General features: G+C 38.8%; 1 protein-coding gene across 1 annotated transcript; it reads left to right on the plus strand.

Annotated features, from left to right (window-relative positions):
• The first annotated feature begins 31 nt into the window (after positions 1 to 31).
• Positions 32 to 10,029, plus strand: ARPC5 (actin related protein 2/3 complex subunit 5). The gene is made up of 4 exons (XM_004275216.4): positions 32 to 374; positions 2,729 to 2,801; positions 5,035 to 5,211; positions 8,645 to 10,029. Exons 1-4 carry the CDS (start codon positions 232 to 234, stop codon positions 8,705 to 8,707), a joined length of 456 nt encoding a protein of 151 aa, XP_004275264.1. The 5' UTR covers positions 32 to 231; the 3' UTR covers positions 8,708 to 10,029.
• The last annotated feature ends 777 nt before the right edge of the window (positions 10,030 to 10,806 follow it).

Consider the following 10,806-nt stretch of genomic DNA (forward strand, 5'->3'; position numbering starts at 1 on the left):
TCCCCTTGGAGGAGAGCAGGGGCGGCGTAGGAGGCTCAAGAAGAGCTTGAGCCTGACGAGGAAGGAGCTCGGCCAGCGCGCAGGCCCAGAACCACCCGAGCCGCGGCTGCCCGCGACGCCTCTGAGCGGAAGAGGGAAGTGAAGGCGCCAGTCTGCGGGTTCCAGCTGGGCTGGGCTTGCTAAGGTAGAGACAGCACTGAGAGGAGGCCTTGGCCACCGATCCGGATCGGGATGTCGAAGAACACGGTGTCGTCGGCCCGGTTCCGGAAGGTGGACGTGGATGAGTATGACGAGAACAAGTTCGTGGACGAGGAAGACGGGGGCGACGGGCAGGCCGGGCCCGACGAGGGCGAGGTGGACTCCTGCCTGCGGCAATATCCTTCTGTTCGCCGGCCTCCCCACCCCACCCGACCCAGCCCCTCTTACGGACCCCGGCTGCGGGCAGGGCGTGAGGGCGGCGGGCCCCGGCCGGGCACCGGGTTCGGAGCTGCCCCTAGCACCCCTGTCTCTTTGGGTCCCCGTTTCTGAGAGGGCAGGGGGCTCTCCCATTTCTACCGAGTCGCCCCGAGACCCCAGGGTCCCGCCCTCGGAAAGTTGCCCTTCCTGGAGCGCCGTCCACGCCCCCGATTCCTCAGGTTGCTCCCGGAGTTCTCGCCTCCCGGGAACCCGCGGTGCAGGCCGCGCCCTCGCGGCGCTGGTGCTGGACAGTCGGGCTGTTGCGGGGCGCTGAAGTTGTCCTTCCAGAACCGTATTTACCGGAGTCTCATTATCACCCATGTCTGATTGGGAGGAACGGGCATCTTTCTTCAGTGATGTTCTTTTCATTGTGGTGTAGTTTTGTTTTGGCCCCGTTAGGATAGTTTACTTCATGCTGGGAGAGATGGGGTGGTTTGCAGAATTGAGGCCCCTCTGTCCGTGCCCTTTTTTTTTTTTTTATAAGAGAAAGGGATTTGGCAAAATATAGATTGCACAGAATTTGTTAACCGGGGGAAAGGTAGTGAGTACAAAACCACCAAAACTGCCCAGAAGGAAGCTGGGAGCCTTTCACCTGTTAAGCAAAGGGCAATAGAAAGAAAACACGGAATGCATGTAGAGAATCCTTGGAAATATTTAAAATAAACCCCAGTGAATAAAATAGAAAGCGAATCATTTATACAAAACAGAATCATTTTGTAATGCTGGAGTCGTTTCCATTTAGTTAAAATGTGGCTGTCAGTTCCTGGTTGTTGTTTCTGCATATTTAAATATTCATTACTTTGAGGACGCATTTGCATCAGATCTCTTTTAGTAAAATGTAAATGTTGCAATAACCAAAGCTGTAGTTTTAGAGATTCTCAATTGCTGAATTCACTCCTTTCTAATTATTCTTGGATGTATTCATAAGATTAGGAAGCCTTGTTAGACTCTTTCCTCATCAGTGTCCTATTAAATTAAATGGGGAAATGTATGAGTGAAAATATTTGGTAGCAGCCATAGCTGGTCTTAGAAGTACCTAAAATACAGCATTAGACATTTATCAACATACAGATGTTTCTTTGGTTTCCATGACTTTCCCAATCAGCTGTTGCTGTTTTGCATTATTTAAATACTTAAGTGTTTGAGGTCTTATAAATGAGCCAGTCTGCAAAAGGCATGCTTCTCTAGAAATCCATTAAGCCTTGAAAATAACAGCCTACCACCAACCATGGGTTTTTTTGGTCAGACCTTTTTCTTCAGAACATAAGTGGTGAAGATTATTCTGTGTAAAAACATTCTTGGTGATGCATAAATGATGTTTTGTGAGACTTAACTTACTTTAGGTGACATGTGATGACTCTTAAATGGTACTGCTGTATCCATATAGTGAATCTTCTTTTTAATCAATTCATCTTAAAATATAAAGATATTGTCTCTTCTACTCTTGTTACAAGAAGAGACAAGCCCTGTTCAGGCACTACAGTTGGAGGAACAAGTGAACTCTGTGGTTTTCCTTTTAGGGGAATGCCTGTGTGTTCTGACAGTCTAATTGGCCTTCTGTTTCTCATACTTGCTAACTCACTGGTGCTTTCTAAGTGAGACTGAATCTAATAGGTGTGGCCTAAGACAGTTTGAATGATATCTATTGAAATATGAGAGAAAATACCCAAAACAGAAAAATTAAGCTGCCACCTAAGGGTCATTGAATTATATCTTCTATAATGCCTCTTTTCATCCATATTGAGAGATTGCTAATGTGTATCATTCAGATTGCTAGAGTAATCTGCCCGTACTTTCTACCAGCATTTCAGTTAATATAGAATATAATTCTAGTTAAAGTTTGGTCTTTATTTTTCCACTTAGAATCACATAAAAAGATGTATTTTGGTTGAGGATAGGCTATTTCATTTTGGTGCCTAATAATTCTGATATATATTTTAGAATTTTAAAAAATATCACTCTGGATAGTGTTTGCATATGTGTCTAACTGGAAAGTGAAAGGTTATCAAGGTGTTCAGTTACTAATTAGAACAAAGGATGAAACAGTTTTTGCTTTATTTTTTAAAAATTGAGTGTTCTCTTTTGTTTTCAGTATTTTACCTATGATGGACATCCTTGAAACCAACATGTTGAATTTTCCAGTATTGAACGTAGCAATCATACTAATTTTTCTTTCTATGCATAATGTCAACTCTTAAGAACCAGTGGTTCCTGGGAGTTACAGCACTTTCCTGAAGGCTGCCCGTTTTGCTATCCCCTTAACCACCATCACAGGAAACATGACAGCTGCCCTACAGGCAGCTCTGAAAAACCCCCCTATCAACACCAAGAGCCAGGCAGTGAAGGTGAGTCACAGACAACACGCGTTCTCTGCTGATATCTGAGCATTCTTCCCAAAATCCTCTGAAGCGTCACACAATCAACAAATATTTTAACTATTTACTATCTTTGACATAGAAGAGTTTACAATGTAGTTTGATAGGTAGAAAATTTATATATGAAAAATAGCACTCTAACATTGAGTTGTGACAATCCTGCATGGTAGACACACTAAGTTCAAACATTGGAGAGATCTGTGTGTTTTTAAATTTGCTTAAATTCAGGTTGAATTTAAGCAAAGCCTTGAAGAATAAAACTTTCACAAAATAAAGAGTTTCTACTTGCTTTTTAAAGATTTTTTTTAATTCTGCCATTTTCATAGAATTAAATTCTAATACTTAATTCTGTTAAATATTATAGAGAACTCAGAAATGTGGGGGAATAAAAAAGTAATCATCCATAATCCCACCGCTGACCATAGATAATGATTACTTTTTGGTGTTGCTATATGCTTATAGAGTTTTTCTATGAGTGTTTTTTTTTTTTTTAATGAAAATGGAATTTTATAACCATTTTCAACTGTATAGCAGCATACATGAACGTCTTTACTTGGAAATAAGTTTGTTTCTGCAATATCTTTTTTAATGGCTGCATATAGATAATGCTGCAGTTTAGTTATATATAATCTTTTGTCATATATTTAGATAATTGACCTTTTTTTCTGTCATAAACAGTACTGAAATGAACAATTTTTGGTAAATTCTTAATTGTTTCCTTTGAATAAATTTCTAGAAGTGAATGCCTGCATTTTAGACTGCACATTTTTTTAAGGCTTTGGTACATATGGTATTGCCAAATTGCCCTTCAGAAAAGTTGTGTAATTATATTCCCTGTAGCAGTCTTTCAGTAATTCTTAAGAACCTATTTACTTATTTATTGTTTAAAATGAAGCCCAGAGCATTGACCCCACTGTCCATAGCTATTCATACATCCTAGGAGCCCCAAGAATCTCCTTAGTTGAATACTAGTAAGTAATAACTTAGGTAAATGCATAATAATTATCTAGGCCACATAATCTTTTATAAGGGGAAATATTTTCTTGGTTTTTAGAAGTGAATAATGTCATTGAAATTTCAGTTTTACCACCTTTTGCTTTTATATGGGTGGTTTTTTATCATAGCTTTGGATGGGAGGTTATAGCTCTGGGTGCAAGGATATTTTTCTAAATAGACTAATTGCATAGTCTTTAAGCTGAAGATAACAACAGGTGGTAGAAACATACTGTAAAATCTGACCAGTTGGAATGCTGAAGGTATCACTTTGTGTTGAATAGAAAGAGAAACGTTGAAAGGGGAAATGAAGTGTTCCCTGTGCTTGGCTTGAAGGGTAAAAAAATAACTTTGCTGTTGGAGCAGCCTTTTATCAAAGAAAAAAGATCATTATGAATGAAGATCACTATATCATATCTATAGTCAAGTGACTATAGATATGAAACAAAATAAGTTTTAAAAACTTAAATTTTTGTTTATTAATAACTTATTTTTGAAGGATGGTTGATGGTAGAACTGCAATTTAGTTTCCTCTTTTTTTGTTTTGTATTTTTTTTTTAGATCAAGAAGTGAAATGTATTCATTTAATAAATTGATAACTTATCACATCTGTCTGTAAGCAAATCCTTTCGGCTCTACCCTCAAATATATCAAGCATCTGTCCACTTCTGACCACCTCCACTGCTACCATGCTAGCCAAAACCGGCCTGTCTTATTGCAGTAACTTCCAAACTGGTCTCCCTGCTTCTGCGTCTGCCTTGTCTCCTGCTCTCCCCGCCCTCCTCCAACCCCACCGCCCCCGGCTTATTCTCAACATGGCAGCCAACTGGTCATGTTAAAGTGTAAGTCAGATTATATCCCTGTTCTTCTCAGAACCTCCCAGCATCTTCTCATCTCTCCGACAGGAAGCCAAAGTCCTCACAAGGGCCTGCAGGGCTTACGTGCTCTGTCTTCCCACTACCTATCTGACTTCCTGTCCTCCACTCTGCTCCAGCCACCTTGGGTCTTCTTGCTCTTCCTTGAACACACCGAACACACACTAACAGCAGTTATCCTTTTCTCTGTCTGAAATACTTTCCTCAAGTACGCCACAAGTTTCCTCTTTCCTTCCGGTCTTTACTCAAATGTCACATTCTCAGTGTGGCCTTTCTAAAACTGTAACCCCACACGCAAAAAATGAGTCTAAATGATGTTACTTATTTACCCTCAGGATCGAGCAGGCAGCATTGTCTTGAAGGTGCTCATCTCTTTTAAAGCTAATGATATTGAAAAGGCAGTTCAATCCCTGGACAAGAATGGTGTGGATCTCCTAATGAAGTATATTTATAAAGGCTTTGAGAGCCCCTCTGACAATAGCAGTGCTATGTTATTGCAGTGGCATGAAAAGGTAAGTTATGAATTATACACTTATATGACTGATTCCTTTGTAATAGAGAATAACAATGACAGCCTCTCAACAAAAACAATAACTATTTTGACTTTTTGGTTATACATCTTTGCTATTACAAATAAATGCATGAAAATGAAAGTTTAGATTTATGCTTACTAGCCTTGGTCTTAAGAGACGCTGATATGCAACACTTAAGTTTATTCAGTAATGATTATTATTTATTAAACACAATCTTGAACTTCGAACTAAATCAAAACTTTGAAAAGAAAATAAGTAATAAAATCAAGAATTCTTCAACAATGGCCAAAAGGTGGAAACAACCCAAGTGCCCATCAACAGATGAACAGATAAACAAAATGTGACACATACATACAATGGAATATTATTTGACCAAAAAAAGGAAGTTCTGATACATGTTACAGCATGCATGAACCATGAAAACATGCAAAGTAAAATATGCCAGACACAAAAGGACAAATACTGTGTGATTCCACTTATATGAAATATCTAGAATAGACAAATTCATAGAGACCAGAAGTAGATTAGAGATTACCAGGGGCTGGGGAGAAGGGAGAATAGAGAGTTATTGCTTAATGGGTACAGAGTTTCTATTTGGAGAGCTGAAAAAGTATTGTAAATAGATAGCAGTGATGGCTGTACAATATTTTGAATGTAATTAATGCCACTGAATTTTACATTTAAAGATGGCTAATGTGGCAAATTTTATGTTATATTTTACCACAGTTTAAAAAAATGAAATCGGAGGTGGGATCAAGAATTCTTACATTTTTTTTCTCTTTTCATGCATTTTGTTTTGCAATATAAGCAGATGCTAGTATACTATCTGCCCCCCGCCCCCAAAAAAATAATGGCTAAGGGGAATTTTTAGCTTCAGGTAAAAAGTTGGTAAGGTAATCTTTAATACCCAACTCTTATATTATATTGGTATAGATATAAGCAGTGTAACATTCAAATAGAACCAACCACAGGTAAGGTGTATATTCGCTAACATCTTACAGTTACCAAAACTCAGTTTTTCAGAAGCTATTATCTTGGTATCTGAGTAGAAACACACATGTAAGCTATGAATAGGTAGCAAAACTTGCTGTTTTACCTGGATCAAGTCACTTTATTCCTCACACACTGTCAGATATAAAGAGCTAACATTTATGGATAGGATTATCATACCTCCCAGTTTTCCCAAGACAGCCCCAGTTTATGCCTGTTGTCCCAACATAATTATGAATAGTTCCCTTTTACTCTACAGTGTATTGGTTTGGAGAATAATTGATATAGTCATCCTATTCATGGAATACTTTTTATTCACCAGCTGCTGTACTTTTGGTTTATGTTTCATGTGATCCTTACAACAGCCCTATGAAATATATAAATATCTTTATCATCCTCAATTTACAGATGAAGAGCCAGCATTAAAACCTATCAGCCTAGTTTCAGTATAGTTTCAGGATTATAGCAAACATTGACTGAGCAGTTACTGTATTCTAAGCACTTTATAAATATTAACTCATTTAATCCTCATAAAAATGCTAGGATGGAATGCTTGCTATTCCCCTTTTGTAGACTGGAAAACTGAGGCATGTGTTAAGTCTTCATCTCTTCCTAACAGTCACCAGTTTTTGACAGTCTTACCTCCTACATACTTCTCAGATCATCCACTCAACCATCTCTAACATTTTGTTGCTATAGTTTCCTAAACTGGTCTCTTGACTACCAGTTTTGCCTCCCTCAAATCTGTTCTCCACCCAGTTGCCAGAATGCTGTCTCTAACTTCCAAATCTACCCTTGTGAATCACCTGCAGAATCAACTCCAAGTTCCCAGGTCGAGCCTCATCTTCCATGTTGTTCTTCCCCTTATGCTCCATCAGTAAGCATAATAATGTGTTTTCCCTGAACACACCATAATGTTTCACACCTCTATGCCTTTGCTCATGATTTTCTCTCTGCCCCGGTGCCTCTTTACCCTTTATGTCAGTCTGTCACCTACTTATCCATTTAATGTATCGTTTTCTCCAGGAAGCCTTCCCTCACCATTTCACATTCCTCTATGCCCTCAGGTTGGGTATATGCCCCTCCTCGTGCTTTTATAGCACCCAAAGCATAGCTCTGTCATTTCATGTATTATATTATATTTAGATGATTTGTTTATATTGTCTGTCTCTTCTCAGTAGACTCGAATGCTGTATTTGTTCACTTTTGTACCCCCAGCATCTAGCACAATACCCAGTACACAAAGGTATTCAGTAAGTGTTTCCGACTACAAGTAAACCAGGGCTTCAGATTCCTAATTCTTAGTCATGACTTCCAATTTTCCAAGGCAAAGTCAAAGTTCCTAAGTTCTTAGCTATTAAACAGTATTTTCTTAACTTGCAAAAAGAAAAATCTGACAAACTGACTAGTCTAAACGGAACTTAAAATGGTTGATCCCAGTTTGAATTTCTTCCTGACACTGCTGAGAGCAGAACGAATGTCCTAAATTTATATTTGAGCACCTGTTTGCGGCAAAAACATCATGCTGCAGATCTTTAAGAACATATTATTATTTGAAAACAACACACTAGAATGTAAACTAGGATCTCACTAGAATGTAAGCACCTGAGGGCAGGAACTCTGAAGGTTTTTTTTTTTTTTAATTACTGTATCCCCATTGCTAAGAACAGTGACTGGCCCATCATAGGTGCTCAAGAAATACTTGTGAAAATTAGTGAATCCAAAATCAATTGCTGCACACATTCTTCCTTTAAGAAAAATGTTTTTGGAAGCAGCCTAAGGGTCCATCATCAGATGAATGGATAAAGATGATGTGGCACATGTGTACAATGGAATTTTACTCAGCCATAAAAGGAAACGAAATTGAGTTATTTGTAGCAAGGTGGATGGACCTAGAGACTGTCATACAGAGTGAAGTAAGTCAGAAAGAGAAAAACAAATACCGTATGCTAACACATATATATGAAATCTAAAAAAAAAAAAAGAAGGTTCTGAAGAACCTAGGGGCAGGACAGGAATAAAGACGCAGACATAGAGAATGGACTTGAGGACACAGGGAGGGGGAAGGGGAACCTGGGACAAAGTGAGAGAGTGGCATGGACATATATACGCTACCAAACGTAAAATAGATAGCTAGTGGGAAGCAGCCGCATAGCCCAGGGAGATCAGCTCGGTGCTTTGTGACCACCTAGAGGGGTGGGGTAGGGAGGGTGGGAGGGAGACGCAAGAGGGAGGAGATATGGGGATATATATATACGTATAGCTGATTCACTTTGTTATACAGCAGAAACTAACCATTGTAAAGCAATTATACTCCAATAAAGATGTTAAAAAAATAAAAGAAGAAAGAAAAATGTTTTGCTTGGTGTGAGAATTGAGCCTTTATGATTCTGCCAACATTGACACTTTGGTTTGTGTTTAGGCACTTGCTGCTGGAGGAGTGGGGTCCATTGTTCGAGTCTTGACTGCAAGGAAAACCGTGTAGGCCGGCGGGAACGGATATCTCCCATGGGGTGGGAGTTGCTGGTACAAAGACCAAAACAACCAAATGCCACCGCTGCCCTTTGGGTAGCATCTGTTTCTCTCAGCTTTGCCTTCTTGTTTCCTTTTCATATCTATAAAGAAGAAAATTACATATCAGTTTTTCTTTAATGAAATTGGGATAAGGTAGAAGAAATGTTTCAACAGGAATGTCTCATTCTCTCAAAATGATTTCAATGATGTGTATACCAGTCTGTACATAGCGTAATTTACATTCAAGTTTAATTGTGCAATTGTTAACCCCTATTGGCTGGTGTGGGGGGTTTTTTTGTTGTTTGGTTTTTGGGAGCTGTTTTTTGGTTTTGTTTTTGACTAATAGTGAGAAATTTAATCAGAATTTGAGGCCGGTTTCCTAACTCATTGCTAGCCAGGAAATGATCTTTATAAAAAATTTTTGAGAGACTGGCAGCTATTAACATTACAAAACTGGACTATACCCTTATTTAAACAAAATGTGTTTCTGGAACAAGTGGTGGCTGAACACCACAACCAAGTTCCAACTCTGTTTCTGCTTGCCTCCAGATTATGTGAGTTTAAGTACGCTTCTTCCTCTCAGCATCCAGTAATCGTGGCCTCTTGATTTCTTTGTGGTCACCCAGGGTACAGAGCAAGGAATCTTGCTCTACACAACTGTATCTGTAAAATGCCAGACCCTGTTTGGCATGAGCATAAAATTTTTTTTCTAATAATATGGCCCTATTTGGGGAAACTACTCCAAATCAGGAAGGATGTGGAAACTATGATGTAGTTGAAACTCTGGGCAGCCTCTGAATGAAATGCTATTTTCTTTAGAATTATAGTAGCTGCCTTCGACATCATGAGGTATATAACTAGTATTTAATATGTCCTATAAATGTCTTCAGTGTTTTTCAGGGTAATTATTGGGATCTCAAAAGATTTGGTTAGGATCCAAACACATACACATTCTGTATTTTAGCTCAATGTTTTTTTTAAAAAAAGAAAATGCCACACATCAAAAAGTATTCACTTTGTTGGACAGACCAAATTGGTTCTCAAAAAATGACCGGTGCTTATGTAAAAATAATTATTCGGTAGCTCTAAAACAAATCACCTGAATGCTTATGACCATGAGGGAAATCAGACTGTATCTAGTATTTACATTAGACACCAGTGTCATAATCACTGACTTGTGTGGAAACTGGTGCAGAAATTCTGTAAACTCTTTGCTGTTTTTGATACCTGCTTTTTGTTCTGTTTTGTAAAAATGATAAACTTCAGAAAATAAAATGTCAGTGTTGAATAATTTATTTTTCTCTTACTTTAATACTTATGAATGCATAGTTAATGAAGAGGAAAGAGTTCCTGTTTTACCACCAGGTTATTATACTCTTTGACAACTAATTTTGTGTAGAAGGTTTATAAAACTACTTTATTCAAACATAAGGTAGTAGAGAAGAGGAGAGAGTCATTAATAAATATTAATAATGAAGCCTCTGCAGTGATTCCGTAGCCCTCTGGATGTCCGCTGAACACCTGTAGTGTCACTGCTCAGAGACCTAGACTAGATTGTGCAGATGAGTCCAGCAGCTGCAGTCGATTATTCCCAGCTTCTGAACTCTTTCTTACACCTCACATCTACTGTCCTTACCTACTCAAGGCAACCTCTGATTGCCTTCCCACTGTACCTGGCTAGATTCCCACTTTAAAGCTTTAGAAATTCAGAGGGCTATGAGTAAGAAAAGCTAAGCTATAGGTATTAGAGGTGGTCAAATAGGTATAACATAACCACATACAAACTTTAAAATGAAAACAGAAGTGATATTGCAGTACTTTTTCATAAAATTCGTCTTAACATCACTTTCATGACTATAGTGTTGGGGAAAATTCCGGAATTCCATATTTTATAGTCACAGGAATGGGTGTATTCGAAATTTGCCAACAGCTTTACTCAACGGAGATAATTAAAATATGTAACAGAACAGCACAGGGGCTGAGTCAGAATGGACACCAGCTGGAAACAAGTGGCTCAACTGATGCATCTCGGATAAATGTCAGCCCAGGTGATACTAACTGTGACACCGC

The sequence above is a fragment of the Orcinus orca genome, chromosome 1 (genome assembly GCF_937001465.1).
Source record: "Orcinus orca chromosome 1, mOrcOrc1.1, whole genome shotgun sequence".
Lineage (NCBI taxonomy): Eukaryota > Metazoa > Chordata > Mammalia > Artiodactyla > Delphinidae > Orcinus > Orcinus orca.